The sequence below is a fragment of the Gopherus evgoodei genome, chromosome 3, assembly GCF_007399415.2.
Source record: "Gopherus evgoodei ecotype Sinaloan lineage chromosome 3, rGopEvg1_v1.p, whole genome shotgun sequence".
NCBI lineage: Eukaryota > Metazoa > Chordata > Testudines > Testudinidae > Gopherus > Gopherus evgoodei.
Window position 1 is genome coordinate 13661327 of NC_044324.1, and position 15276 is coordinate 13676602.

Consider the following 15276-nt stretch of genomic DNA (forward strand, 5'->3'; position numbering starts at 1 on the left):
TGGAACCGTCCCTTCTGGCCTTAACGTCTTTGGGCAGAAGATGGTGGCTTCCATACAGAAGGAGGCAGAGATACATGAGCAAGAGAAGGATAAAGAAGGGGGCACGTCCTACCGCAGGACGAAGGCAGCGTGGGGAATGGAGTAGTAAGAGATCGGAAATGCAGGCCAAGATGTGCAGACCCACGGGGAATGGAGAGCTTAAATTCAAGAGAAAGAGAAGCTTCGGAGAGCACCGGGGCTGTGTGGCGAGACTCACGACTTGGAAGCATGCAGGTCACGCTATTCCTGAAAATAAAGGTTGGCAGCAAGTTTTCCCACCAGCTGGCAGGATATTTGAGACTTCTGCCTCTCACCAGGTCACGCGCCAACTGGTGGGCAGCCTCCCCACAGAGTGTGGATTTAGGGGAGCTGGAGTACACAAGCACAGCAATTCCTTCCTCCTCCCTCTTCTTTTCAGAGATGTCTAGAAGTAGCATGGTGGGGTGGCTCCATTTATGGTCTCCGCAACTGCAGGTCAAACACACTCAGTCTGAGATTGGTTTTTCCAATCCACCTGCGATCAGGGTCACTCCGGGTGCCTCGTCTTTTGTGCCTCATCCCCAGTAATGCAGGTTCTGGGGACCAAACTGGTCCCTCCGTGGAGCTGTATTACAGTCAGTGGGTTTGCACGGACATCACCAAGTGGGGCTCGGTGAGCAGAAGCTAGGAGACCATTCTCTAAGGCACAAAGAAGAACACACTGTGGTTCGCTCGCCCATAACCAGACTGGCCCTGCAGGGCTCTCAGGAGTGAAGCAAGAAGCACTGTCATTAGAGTCAGTTGCAGTTCTGGTGCTGACATACATGGGGAGCAGAGCTGCTGAAGAAGCTGCTCCTCCTTTTATTTACAATCTCGTTAAAGAGCAGACAGCACTTCAAGCTGGGCTACTTTCAGGATAGATGGAAGAGGTTTCAGGATATAGCAGGGAAAACCCCTACAGATACTGACATTTGCCTGTGTTGCTACTCCCGGCCCCCCACCTCCTCCCCACCCCGCACACTGGTCATCTCATTTAAAGGAGTAGGGGTGGATTCCATTCTTTCAGTGGGATGGAAGCCACTAAGCACTGTGCTGTCCAGCAGATGAATGACCCCAGGAGGGTACATTATTCAACACAGGACGGGTCAAGCTGCTGCTCTTGCCATTTGCCGCTCGGCTGCGCACCCGCCCACGTGTCAAAGGGAAAACCGTTCTCCATCACCACCGGCAGCGAGACAGGAACGAGAGATGAATCAACCGGCTGGCTGAAGACACAGGACTTGCCAGACTGAATGAGACCAAGGCCCATCTAAGTCCAGCGTTCTGTTCTCTATGGTGGCCAGTAACAAATGCTTCAGAAAAATGTGCAAGGATCCCTGTGGAATAACCTACCTCGTTTTCCTTAGCTCATGGTAACCAGCGGGTGATGACTGTTTAAATACCTTCTTCTATCCTGTCTACCGTTCACATTATCCACAGTGATGTCTGACTTCTCTTAAACATGGTCCTCAATTCTCGGCCTCCACTGACACCTAGTTAAGCAAATTCTGCAGGTTCAGTGCGTAAAAAGGCATTTCATAGTTTCTTTGACTGTTCTTTTTCCATGGAGGGGAGGAAAAACAGGAGCACTCAATTCACCAGTCCTATACAATTCATTGTTTTGTTAACCGCTATCGTGTTTCCCTCTTATTCATCTCCTCTTTAGATGTATCAATCCCTGTCTTCCCAGGCCTCCACTCACTGGCACCTTTTCTCTGGTGATGATCTGAAACTTGCCCTGTTATTCCATCTTCCAGAGGAACAACTGACAAATTACTCTTCCAAACTGTGCAGTGATCTCGTAAATGGCACATCCTTCTTCCAGGCACTCCACGAGGACCAAACACGTTTCATTTGCAACCTTCATCTCAATAAATCAACGCAATTCTCTAGCAGTGAAAGGCTAACGCAGGAACGCACTTAAAGCAAGACACTTCTTCACACAGCCAGGAGACACAGAATGGCAGGGGCTCCCCAGACTGCCTAGTAGCCGGGTCAGAGAATCACAGATCAGGGTTGGAAGAGACCTCTGGAGGTGATCTAGTCCCACCCCCTGCTCAGAGCTGAATCTCTTACAGTCTCAAGTTGTACAAGCTCCTGCGTGGATCACCTGCCCCTGGTGTCTACACTGCAGCAAGGGACACAATTCCCAGCCTGAGTGGGCAGCCAGGCACTAGCTCTGCTCAAGCAAGCGTGCTGCAAAGAGACGCGTTGCTGGGAATAGCACAGGCAGCAGTGCAGGCTAGCTGCCTGCATACAAACCGGCCCAGAAGCCCTGGGTACACACTCAGCTGGCTAGCCCAACCCACCAGCCACGCTATCCCCAGCTGTGCTGCTACTCTTAGTGCGCTTGCTTGGACAGAGCTAGCACATCGGCCTACTCAAGCTCCCGGCACAGACAGACCCACACGGTGACCCGAGGGGAACGTACCACAAGTCTGCAATTCTTTGCATGCCCTCTAAGATCGTAACATCCTTCCTCTCGGACATGCATACACCCTCCTCTCTTCTCCATCAGCCCAGAGAACCATACACGTCTGAGGTTAGTAAAAAGTAAACCCCAAGAACTTATGCTGAGCTAGTCTAATGCAACGATTACACGGGTTAATTGTTGTGAGACGAGATGGCAATCGCTGCCTTCATCTCTTAGGCAAGCACATCTCCCAGCAGAGGATGTATCAGATATTAAACTAATACTAGATTTGATCTTAGCCAAGAGGCAGAATTAATTAAACCATCCACTTGAGCTGCTCAGCAAGTCATCAGGGGTCTGCCTTTCATCTTCTCTCCACCATCACCCCCCCATTAATTCAAGATTACACAAGGGAAAGCTTTAGAGGCATTTCCAGCTCATTCCTTGTCTCTCCTTGGCAACTTCTGTTCCCAGCCAGTCTAGGGTAACACTGCACAAGGAGGAACGGGGGGAACAAGTTACACATCTGACAATACTTTTCCCCAGGATCTCTGGCTGTGGCCCAAAGCAATCCCACCGCTTGGATTTGTGCATCTCTGTACACTTAGCAAAGGAAAAATGAAAGTCACAGGGGGTTTCTCACCAGTTTGTCCAGGAAAACCACAAGATCCTGTGAGGGGGGAAAAAAGAAACAGATAATCAGATTTCTTAGCCATGAACATGCCACTACCTTAAGTGCCAACAGGATTCTGAAGGCAATTTGCCTTCACTAAGAGGTCTCCAAAGTCACCTGAGATTCAATACATCTCCCCATCCCTACAAGGTCCGGGCCCTGTACTCCAAGTCCTCTCTTTAAGATTAGGCAGGAAGGATGGTCTGGGAGGGAGGCACTGGGCTGGCATTCAGGGGATTTGGATTCAAATTGCCAGCTGGGTCACAGTTGTGCTGAAGTTCCCCATCTACCGTTTTGTCTTTTTAGACCATGAACACTTTGGGGCAGGGACTGTCTCACTGTGTCCATGCAGTGCTTTGCACGACGGGCCCTGGTCTTTGCCCCTCAGTGTTACTGTTACTACTAATAAAGATTATGCAACAAGGAGACCTCATCCTGGCCTCAGGGAGTCTTTCCTTCCAGGATCTGCGGCGTTGCAGGCAGCCTCGCAGACGAAGCGCAAGCTTCGCTGTACAGTACTGCAAACCACTGACCAGAGAGTCGGATTTATACTGCACTCCTTGCCCAACTAAGTTCAGTCACTCAAGGAGCACCGTTCCCTCGAGCTGGAAACAGCAGCCTTGGGACTGCCTTTGTTCTCCCACCCCATCCTGGACCCTTTTCTACCATCCATAGAGATATGCTGGTTAGGACTTTAACTAGGGAGCTCGGACCGTGGTTCCATAATACAGACAGACCTAGGTCACAAACAGAAATCAGGACACTGTCTCCTACCTTGCATATTTCTTCCTGGGAATATTCTTTTATGTCTGCAAACAACAACAACTAATTATTGAGCTCACTTACGTATCCTTCAATTTAATTTTTTAACATTTTAAATCTGCCATGTACCAGGCTGCATCCCCCTGGCTCCCACCAGCTCTACAAAAGTTCAGCACACACCAGGATTCATCTCATCACCCACTGCACCATCTTTTGGGGGTGGGGGGGGTGAGATGGGATTGTCCCTAGGATTTCCATAGGCCTGCTCTGGGACGTTGATGAAGTATGGCTGCTGGATTCAACCCCAGAGGTGGGAGCATTTTAGTGGTGGTGGCAGCAGGTCGGAGGGAAAATGATCCTTCTATGGCAGGTTGTCAAGTGCTTTGGGATTCAGGATTAAAGGCCCGGCACAGCAGAAGGCTGCGCTGATCTGATTTCAGATTCAAGAGCAGGAGGCAGTACCATGAAAAAGCTGTCTCTGCCTGCAAGGGAAAACAAGAAGCCTTCCTGAAACGAGCTCTGAAGTCTTCTCCTATAATCCCTGATGTGGAGGAGTGAGGAGTAACTACTGGGGGATTTAAGGAGAAAGCAGGTACTGTCACTTCCCAAGCTGGAATATGACCAGGACACCAGCAGCCAGAGCCGCCCAGTGACTGGAGCGATGAACGGTGCTATCAGGGACCAGATAGATGAACACAAAGATTAGAAAGCCTTGGAAGAAAAGCATCAAGGGGCTCTAATGACAACTGGATCAGGGCTAATCTAGACCAACAGGAGCAGAGAGCACATGTTGGCCCCAGACCCTGCAGAAACCAGCACGTTTCAGGAGTGTACTATGGCCCCCAGCCCCTGCGAACTGTGATTCTAGGAAAACCAAGGCCTTAATTTCCTTCCTGCAGTGGGGACAAACTGCAGTGGCCCTACAGGAGCTGCTCCCCACGCAGCAGGGGTTGGCTGCCCCACAGCTACTCTGTCCAGACTTAAAAGCCCTCTGGAGAAACACACCTGCTGTGCTCAACCAGTTCCCAGGCAGGCAGCTCAGATGTGTTGGCCCAGTTTAAATAACATTGTGAGACACAGGACACTTTACCACAGGAAGCACATGAATATTTGCAACCATATTAAAAAGGAACACGTCAGTTCAACCACCGGTTACTGGGCTTGAGGCAGAAACCAGCCAGCTGGCGTAGGGAAGAAGGGAGGGGACCGGCATTGTCCCTTCTGGCCTTAGATCTACCAGTGCACCGATAACACGGCGGTGGGCATAACTCAGTGAGCAGAGGGGAGGGGGTGGGAAACAGGGGCTGTTGGAAGGAAATGGGCTCGGGGTAGCCTTAAAGAGGACACCGGGCACTGGCAGGACCTAGGTGGAGGCAGCTGCAGAAAAGGGAATGGATGTAGCACATGATGATCACCCTCCTGATCACTTGTATGTAGTGTCCCTCTCCCCTCACACCCTTGTCTCTTTAGACTGCAAACTCCTTGGGCTGATGTTCTGTGCTTCGCTGGGTTCGGAAAGTGCCCAGGGCCAGGTTTAGATGCCTGAAGAGAGAAAGAGGCACCAAGCAGGACTTACAAAAGTGCCTGAATGAGTTATGTGCCTCTGCATCTTTAGGTGCCTAAATACCTACGTCAGTCTGGCCTCTGGTCCATTGTGGGCACCACGGCAATGTTCATAGTGAAATTAACATAGTGCAAACAGTGAGGGCTGCTGCTTTGATCAGCCATCAAGATTAGCAATGGCATTTCACAGGGCCTTCTATCCCCAGTTCTTCCCTTCCCAGCCTCCCAGATGTTCACTCTCAGAGTCATGCGCAAATGCCCTGAAGCACAAAGGAAGATGCACTGTACAAGACAAAGCAATTTGGCTTGACACAGACGTTGCATGACAATGTGGTTACAGCCTCATTCCAAACCTGGTTAGAACTAGCAGGTTCGGAGGGCTCTGGGGATCCCAGCCAGACTCCCAACCTCTGTATTAGAGCTATGCAGGGGAAAACTCAGGCAAGTGGGGTAGGGTGGGTGTCAGTAACTAACCCACTCAACCAGCTAGCGACACCCCTCAGCTCCTGCTGCCTCGGGATAGAGGAGTGCATGCTGCACTGTTATTGCTAGTCATCAGGCATGGATGGCTGCAATGACCCCTCATCCCCCAGGCTTACAGATGGCTCAGGTGATCGTTAACGGGTGACAGAGCCTCTCACTCCTAGTTTGCTGGTTCAAATCCAGCCCAGGCTGGTAGTGACTGAAAGTTACTGAGATCTGGCAGCTGTTGGGTAGTTCATGCAAAGCACCTTATAAGGAAAGAGGGTGTAAGCTGCCGGTAGCCAGGGAGTTCTCCCTATCCAATGCCAACACTTGTTGGCAGCCGCAGACAATGATGGAATGGGTCAAGGAAGAGCACCACCAGTTGGATCACCCCCTTGGGTTTTCTTGGAAGGTCTCCCATTCACGTACCAACCAAGCCTGACCCTGCTCAGCTTAGAAGCTAAAGAGAGAACTTGGGTATCTACTGCCAAGTCACCTCTTCTTGAGCTATTCTCCCAAGGTGTCCCGTGGGTAAGTTCACATCAAGGTTGTGCCAGGGATGGAAAGAGACAGGAAATGAAAATAAGACGGCCTGAAACAGTCCAGTGTCGTGAGCAGCACTTTTATAACTGACACGCCAGGTGGTTTCCTCCTTGATACCATGTAAACATTGGGAGGCTTTTGTATTTACTTCCCCTGCTTCAGGAGCATTTCAAATCCAAGGCACTCCTCAGACCAACACTAGAAGGAATAGATTCCCAGCCTGCGCTCACATCACACCAGGAGATTCCAGGAACCCTTGGGAGGTTATAGGGGAGGACAAGGGTGGGTCAGCAGACATACAGATACCAAGCACATGTCAAGATGGTTTTGGCTGTGTTCAATTTGTGCCACATCACAGACTTAGACGTTAGCGCAATGGAAGAGTTTGTCAGACTATCCAGTTCATCTCCCTGCAAGGGTGCAATTCTTCCCTACAGTCCCTATATGCCCAGGAACTTTACCAAAGGACGGGACATTCTCCCAAGAATCAGGGCTTTCCCCACTTCCCTTGGGAGACTCCCACAGCCTAAATAGTTCTCACCAAGAGTGATTTCTACCCAATATTCAGCCTCAACTTCTCCCGGCTCATTTCCACCCCAACAGTCCTAGCTAGGACCCAGCAGAGACACAGACACACCAGAAGAAGGCTGAGCAATTTATCTCTGCCTTTTGTTGCTTGTCCCCTCTAAGGGGGCCGGAGGGAGGAGAAGAGGATGGGGAACCCGACTGACCTAGGGGAGCAGTGGAATCTCCGTAGCCTTTCATATCCAAAGCCAGGACCCGGAAGCCAGCCTCAGCCAAAGCAGGGATCTAGAGCAAAAACAGAAAGAAACGTGACCTTGGAAAACAGATTTGCATCTGCTGTAGCTCGCCCACAGCTGGGAAGTGGACTTCCGTTTATTTGAACTGTCCCCTATTAGCATCCGGCATGATAACGACTATGACACGTCAGTCACAAAAGCGAAGCTGCCACGTGAATTCCACACGCTGGAAGGGGCGTAAGAACAACAACAGACACTGCTCTAGCAAATGACTGTAGCCAGCCAAACACTGGGTCTTAGAGTTTTTGGGTCATAGAGTCACAGACGTGTAGGACTGGAAGGGACCTCGAGAGGTCATCGCGTCCAGTCCCCTGCACTCAACGCAGGGCTAAGTAATAACTTGACCATTCCTGACAGGTGTTTGTCCAACTTGTTCTTTAAAACCGTCAATGATGGAGATTCCACAACCTCCCTAGGCAAATTTATTCCTGTGCTTAACCACCCTGACAGTTAGGAAGTTTTTCCTAATGTCCAACCTAAACCTCCCTTGCTGCAATTTAAGCCCATTGCTTCTTGTCCTATCCTCATAGGTTAGAGAGAACAATTTTTCTCCCTCCTTGTAACAACTTTTTATGTACTTGAAAACTGTTATATCTCCTTTCAGTCTTCTTTTCTCCAGACTAAACAAACCCAGTTTTTTCAATCCTCTCCCATAAGTCATGTTTTTTTAAACTTTTATCATTTTTGTTGCTCTTCTCTGGACTTTCTCCAATTTGACCACATCTTTCCTGAAATGTGGCTCCCAGAACTGGACATAATACTCCAGCTGAGGCCTAATCAATGTGGAGTAGAGCGGAAAAATTACTTTTCATGTCTTGCTTACAACACTCCTGCTAATTCATCCCAGAATGATCTTTTTTACAGTGTTACACTGTTGACTTATTTAGCTTGTGGTCCACTATGAACCTGAGATCCCTTTCCGCAGTACTCCTTTCTAGGCAGTCATTTCCCATTATCTATGTGTGCAACTGATTGTTCCTTCTTAAGTGGAGTACTTTGCATTTGTCCATATTGAATTTCATCCTATTTACTTCAGAACATTTCTCCAATTTGTCCAGATCATTTTGAATTTTAATCATAAACTCCAAAGCACTTTAAACTCCGCCCAGCTTGGTATCGTCCGCAAACTTTATAAGTGCACTCTCTATGCCATTATCTAAATCATTGATGAAGATATTGAACAGAGCTGCACCTGGAACTGATTCCTGTGGGACCCCACTCCTTATGCCCTTCCAGCTTGATTGTGAACCACTGATAACTACTCTCTGGGATCGGTTTTCCAACCAGTTATGCATCCATCTTATAATAGCTCCCTCTAGGTTGTATTTCCCTAATTTTTTTTAGGAAACGGTCATGCCAGATAGTATAAAACGCCTTACTAAAGTCAAGTTATACCACATCTACCACTTCCCCCCATCCACAAGGCTTGTTATCCTGTCAAAGAAAACTATTAGTCAGCCATTTCAGCAGAGCAGAAGGGGCTGGGAGAAGGAAGGATGGACGGACAAAGACGGAGGGAGGAGCTCTAGATTGCAGATGGAAGAGGGCAATGGGAGACACACCAGGAATGAGGAAGAGTCAGAAGTGGCCTCCACCCCTCACCATACAGTCACACAAGTGAGAGACACCCCCCACCTTCTTCTCATGGAAGACCACACTGCTGTGTAACAAATGGCCACAACACACTGCACAGAGGTGGATGATACACAGACAGCACCGCTGCCAGCCATTGGCCCCGCTTGGCATTACCTGGTACCTCCAGGAGAACCAGGATTCAGGGAAGCCATGGCAGAGGCACACCACTGGGCCATCCCCCATCTCTACAAAATGCAGCTGGACTCCAAGCTAGAGGGAAGAACAGACAAATAGCACAAGTTCATTCCCTGCCCCACAGTCCTTCCCCCTCCGTTTTACAACTAGAAATTACACCCCACCCCCTCGCTGCGTGCTGGCACACAGAAGCCGGCCCCAGCGCCTGGCACTCGGGTCATCGGCCATCCAGAACTTTAGCCCCTGGCTGTAAACATTCCCCACCTTCCCGTAGCCCAGCCTACCCTGCAGCAGAGACCAGACCAGTGCTCTATCCGCTCCTGTTTTAGAGGATTTGGCTTCCAGCCTGACCCTCAGAGACAGTCTCATACGGTCAGAAAACATCCCCCTGTGTAAAGTCTCTATCTGCCTTGCTTGAATTTCAGCCCATTGCTGTTAAACACCACACAGTGCGCCCACAGTCTTCATATATGGATACAGCCACCTCTCTCCCTCCACGACGTTAACACCCTTCACATGCATGGGGAGGGCCCATCACGGGATACTTATGGCCCTCAACACCATAGTACTGGGACACTTAGCTATCAAGATGGCTTTCCTAACACACCGGTCATTACAGCCTACCTTGATTGGCACATAACCATGGGTCACGTTCACTGGGTCACATGCGATTGGCAGAGTCTCTTCATGGCCAAGGAGCTATATGGTGAATAAAGAAAGTTCTCAGTTCTACACCAGACCCCCCCACTGCCATTGTTGCTGCCCAGCAACACACAGTGGCCACTGGCTGTTTGCCCCAGACAATAAAACTTTCTACTGCTCAACCAGCCTTCTAAACCAGCCCCATCCTCTTTGGGAAGCTTCCTTCATTCAAAATGGCCGTAGCTCATCAGGCCTCTAGCTCAGGGGTTCTCAAAGTACCCTGCACCGCCACCCTCTGACCACAACAACAATTACTACACAACCTCAGGAGGGAGGACCGAAGCCTGAGTCCAGCCAAGCCCTGCCACCACATGTGGTGGGCCAAAGCCCAAGCCCGAGCCCAACTGGCCCATGTGAGGGGGCCGAAGCCCAAGCCCCACTGCCCCACGCCCCAGCAAACCAGCCCTGGTGACCCACTGTGGGGTCCCAACCCACAGTTTGAGCACCGCTGCAAGTCTAGCTGTTTGCCCACATTATGAAAACCCCATGTGATTTGGCAAGACTGGCAGTATCTGCAGAAGAGAACCCGGACTGGGTAAGACAACCCTTGGTGGGGCTGCGTGGCGGAGTCCAGGACTGGGCTAGCAGTACTGCCGTGCTCTCACAGCTGAGGGAAGAGGAATAGGCCTTACTCATCCAGTGCCATTATTCCTTCGCAGGTCTAAATGGAAATGTGCCAGGAGGCAGCTTTCAGATCCAGAACTGTCTTTATCCAGGCTGGGATGGCACCTAGCCTACAGCAGACACTCCTAGAACCTAACCTAGAACCACCAGAAGCAATCCGGCAGGCTCAGATGGGAGGTACTGGTTTCAGGTCCTCTCTGATTAAGGGGATTCAATTAATTCACGGCTTGAAAAGTAAATACCTACACTAAGGGGAAAAGCCTGGGAAGGAAGATTGCATGTAGCTAGGTGTTACATGCACACTGGAGAACACAAAATACACCTGTTAGAGATCCCCAACCCCTGTTAAGAGTGAGGATTCCCTGAGAATGGCGAGATGAGACCTGTAAAAGCAAGGAATAAAAGAAGATATCCATCCCATTCTAGTACACCAAGGGTACTGCTCGGTCTCTTGCTTCCAAAGCTCGGTCTCTTGGGGAGACCATCAACCAGGAGGGCCAAATGGGCACTAACTTTGGTGGTGGTTTGTATGACCTGGGCATCTACCACGTAGGAAACAGAATGAAACACTTCATTTGTTCTTCCTGGTAACCTAAGCTACCAGTCAGCTACCTAATGGTAGCTGCCGATCAGGCCTGGATTGGAGCTTGTGACCTACAGGCAAAAGGCTTCGTGCTCAGCCACCAATCCTCTGCACTATCCATTTCCACTCAAGTGCGTAGGCTAAAGCTAGGCTCCCAAATGGGAAGACATTGGGCACCTAGAGCCTCATTCAGGCAGCCGGGACGGGATTTTCCAAAGTTACATTGCTCCTTTAGCAGCACAAGTCCCAGGACTGTCAGCGGGATACTTCTAAGTCACCTGGATGTGCCTGAAAATCTCATCCCTACCACCTCGTGTCAGGCACCTCCACAGCTCTCCGCTACATTACAAGACAGACTAAAAATCTTTTAAACCGTAATTGCTACTATTTCTACTACTGTAGTGCCTAGAAACTCTAATCCTGCATCAGCGCTCCCCTGCGCTAGGTGCTGTACAAATACAAAGATATAGACTGTAAATTCTCGAGGGCAGAGATCAAGTTTAAGACAAGAAACAACAGGCAGATGCAGCAAATGGGTAGCAGGGAGCACAAGGGAACAATGAGACAATACTGGTCAAGCAGTGGTCAGAGCACACCCGCTGCCTGAGTTATGGGGATTAAAAGATTCTGCCGGTTTTGATCAAAGAATTTACACCCCCAATGTGGATTTTTGCTACTACATGGTATTAGCAACCTAATTGCAAACATCCAACACTTATCAGATGCTTTGAGCTCTACGGAAGAAAAGCATCACATACAAGTGATAAGTACGTTCACATAACTAGAATGGCCTTAAAAATAATGTTGTGTGCAGGGTTGTTGTAGCCGTGTCGGTTAAAGGATTTGAGACACAGAAGGTGGCTGAGGTCATATATATTTTATTGGGCCAACTTCTGTAGGTGAAAGACAAACTTCTGAGCTCAAAAGCTTGTCTCTTTCACCCACAGAAGTTGGCCCAATAAAATATACCTCACCTACCTTGTGCGTCTGACTAAATAAAGGTCAAAGTCACAGTGCATTTCTGCACAGCAAAATCCAGCCTCTGCTAACATAGCTCGGTGAACTATTAATCACGCCAGACAACTCTTCCAAGGGTGAGAGAAAGCGTAGAAGCTATAAGGAACCCTCCGTAGGGTGATGGGAGAGGAACCAACTTTACAAAGGGACAGGAAGAAGGAACCTTGGCAGATGGCAGGCACCACAAGGTATTAACCCAGGGGTAGGCAACCTATGGCACACGGCCCAAAGGCAGCACGCAAGCTGATTTTCAGTGGCACTCGCACTGCCCGGGTCCTGGCCACCATTTTAATTTAATTTTAAATTAAGCTTAAACATTTTAAAAACCTTATTCACTTTACATACAACAATAGTTTGGTTATATATTATAGACTTTACGGAAAGAGACTTTCTAAAAACGTTAAAATGTATTACTGGCATGTAAAACCTTAAATCAGAGTGAATAAATGAAGACTCGGCATAACACTTCTGAAAGGTTGCCAACCCCCATATTAACCTGTGAGCCAGGGAAGCCTGGAAAGCTTCACTCAGGCTGTGCAGGTCGTAACACGATCGGCTTGTGATTAAATAAGCCAACATTAGTCAAACACTGCAAAAGGTGAGAAAGGCTGAGTGAAATTACAATCACCAGCACCTTAGCCAAGGAGAAGGCACCTCTTAGTACTGATCCTCAGGGCACCACACCATTAACCTCCTTCCGTGCTCATTAAAGTCTTAGGCCTTGGCTACATTGGCACTTTACAGCGCTGCAAATTTCGCACTCAGGGGTGTGAAAAAACACCCCGAGCGCTGCAAGATACAGCACTATAAAGCCTCAGTGTAATCAGTGCTGCAGCACTGGGAGCGCGGCTCCCAGCACTGCAAGCTACACCCGTAAGGGATGTGGAGCACGCGCAGCACTGGAGAGCTCTCTCCTAGTGCTGGCTCTCCGACCACACTCACACTTGCGCTTTGAAATTTCAAGTGTAGCCATACCCTTACTCTGGTTCCTACCTGACAGTTCTTAATCCATTACAGGACTTTAAGTATCAGAGGGGTAGCCGTGTTAGTCTGGATCTGTAAAAGCAGCAAAGAATCCTGTGGCACCTTATAGACTAACAGACGTTTTGGAGCATGAGCTTTCGTGGGTGAATACCCACTTCCTCAGATGCATGTAGTGGAAATTTCCAGGGGCAGGTATATATATGCAGGCAAGCTAGAGATAACGAGGTTAGTTCAATCAGGGAGGATGAGGCCTTGTTCTAGCAGTTGAGGTGTGAAAACCAAGGGAGGAGAAACTGGTTCTGTAGTTGGCAAGCCATTCACAGTCTTTGTTTAATCCTGAGCTGATGGTGTCAAATTTGCAGATGAACTGAAGCTCAGCAGTTTCTCTTTGAAGTCTGGTCCTGAAGTTTTTTTTGCTGCAGGATGGCCACCTTAAGGTCTGCTATAGTGCGGACAGGGAGGTTGAAGTGTTCTCCTACAGGTTTTTGTATATTGCCATTCCTAATATCTGATTTGTGTCCGTTTATCCTTTTCCATAGAAACTGTCCAGTTTGGCCGATGTACATAGAGGGGCATTGCTGGCATATGATGTGTATATTACATTGGTGGATGTGCAGGTGAATGAACCGGTGATGGTGCGGCTGATTTGGTTAGGTCCTGTGATGGTGTCGCTGGTGTAGATATGTGGGCAGAGTTGGCATCGAGGTTTGTTGCATGGATTGGTTCCTGAGCTAGAGTTACTATGGTGCGGTGTGCAGTTACTGGTGAGAATATGTTTCAGGTTGGCAGGTTGTCTGTGGGCGAGAACTGGCCTGCCACCCAAGGCCTGTGAAAGTGTGGGATCATTGTCCAGGATGGGTTGTAGATCCCTGATGATGCGTTGGAGGGGTTTTAGCTGGGGGCTGTATGTGATGGCCAGTGGAGTCCTGTTGGTTTCTCTCTTGGGTTTGTCTTGCAGTAGAAGGCTTCTGGGTACACGTCTGGCTCTGTTGATCTGTTTCCTTATTTCCTCATGCGGGTATTGTAGTTTTGAGAATGCTTGGTGGAGATTTTGTAGGTGTTGGTCTCTGTCTGAGGGGTTGACGAAGTGGGTATTCACTCACGAAAGCTCATGCTCCAAAACGTCTGTTAGTCTATAAGATGCCACAGGACTCTCTGCTGCTTTTACAGGACTTTACCTCCTCACCAGATCCATGTGTGGGACTTTTGAAATGAATTTTATCTGCCAGATCTTTTAACATCCTCCTCTATTTTGCTACCTCTTCTACAGAATTCTAACAGATTAGAGCGGCAGGATTAACCCTTCTAAGAGCCAGACTCCTTTGCTCTTGTTTGATTATATTCACCCAGGTATTGCATAACTGAACCAAGTTCTACTCTCACTCTGGATTGACAGCAGTGTTAGCAATGCCATCCCTACAACCAAGTTACTCTGGATTGACAGTGGCATAACTGACAGCACAATTTGACTCTGTCTAACAGAGATAGGTGAAATTAGGGCATTTTTCATTTCAGGCAGCCTCATCTTATCTGGGTTTCGTTTTGCAAAGTCAGGAGTGATCTGGACCTGGCTGAATTTGACCCGAACCCTTAAAGGACAAGCACACAGCATTTTAGCCTAAAGGTGCAATTTGCGAGGGATTCCGAGTCCGCTAACAAAAACAGGCCTTGGAATAAAATTACCAACACAGCCACACCTATAGCATCACTCAGAAAAACCCTGTACAGTGCAGGGTCAAGACAGCCACTCTATGGAAATGTCTCTCTAAACTATAGTAGGCTAGGCAAGAACAGGAGTCTCTATCTACCATAGGTTGGATATTTCTACTGCACCCAGCTTTGCAGTATCTAAACTCTGAACTATGTATTCTGTCCAGAGGGAGGAGACAGTAAATGCACAGATTCAGATAGCAGTTAGCCACCAGATACCTGAATTCCACACAGGTCCTGCAGTTCCTTCAGGGCAGCATTGGTGTCCTTGACAAAGATGGTGGCTATTCCCATTTCCTGGGCTGGTTTTAAGTTAGCTCCAATGTCATCCAGGAAAATAACCTGGATTCAGGAGAGATTCAGAACCTGGGGTCAGTCAAGGGAGAGCAGAGTTTTGGGGAGAAGGGGGGAGGAGGCGTTGCTGTGATTCCCCAGTGATTTGGGCCAAGAGATTTTCACGTCAGTGTCTACTGATTTTGAGTGCCCAACTTGAGAAGCCCTGGTTCACAGCCGACAGGTGTGCCCAGCACTTTCTGAAAGCCAGGCCCCTTTGTATGTCTACTTGGGTCGCTTTGGACAATCTTTGCCA

The 15276-nt window shown here is 48.9% G+C and overlaps 1 protein-coding gene across 1 annotated transcript in view; it reads right to left on the reverse strand.

The window, feature by feature from the left end:
• LOC115648034 (bifunctional epoxide hydrolase 2-like) overlaps positions 1 to 15276 on the reverse strand; it is an 88326-nt gene that overhangs the window by 55564 nt on the left and 17486 nt on the right. The window contains exons 5-10 of the mRNA XM_030555112.1: positions 14907 to 15029; positions 9692 to 9766; positions 9047 to 9142; positions 7208 to 7286; positions 3918 to 3952; positions 3114 to 3140 (exon numbers count right to left, since the gene is read on the reverse strand). Of these exons, the coding sequence (XP_030410972.1) occupies positions 3114 to 3140; positions 3918 to 3952; positions 7208 to 7286; positions 9047 to 9142; positions 9692 to 9766; positions 14907 to 15029 (435 nt within the window). The remainder of the gene's footprint in view (positions 1 to 3113; positions 3141 to 3917; positions 3953 to 7207; positions 7287 to 9046; positions 9143 to 9691; positions 9767 to 14906; positions 15030 to 15276) is intronic.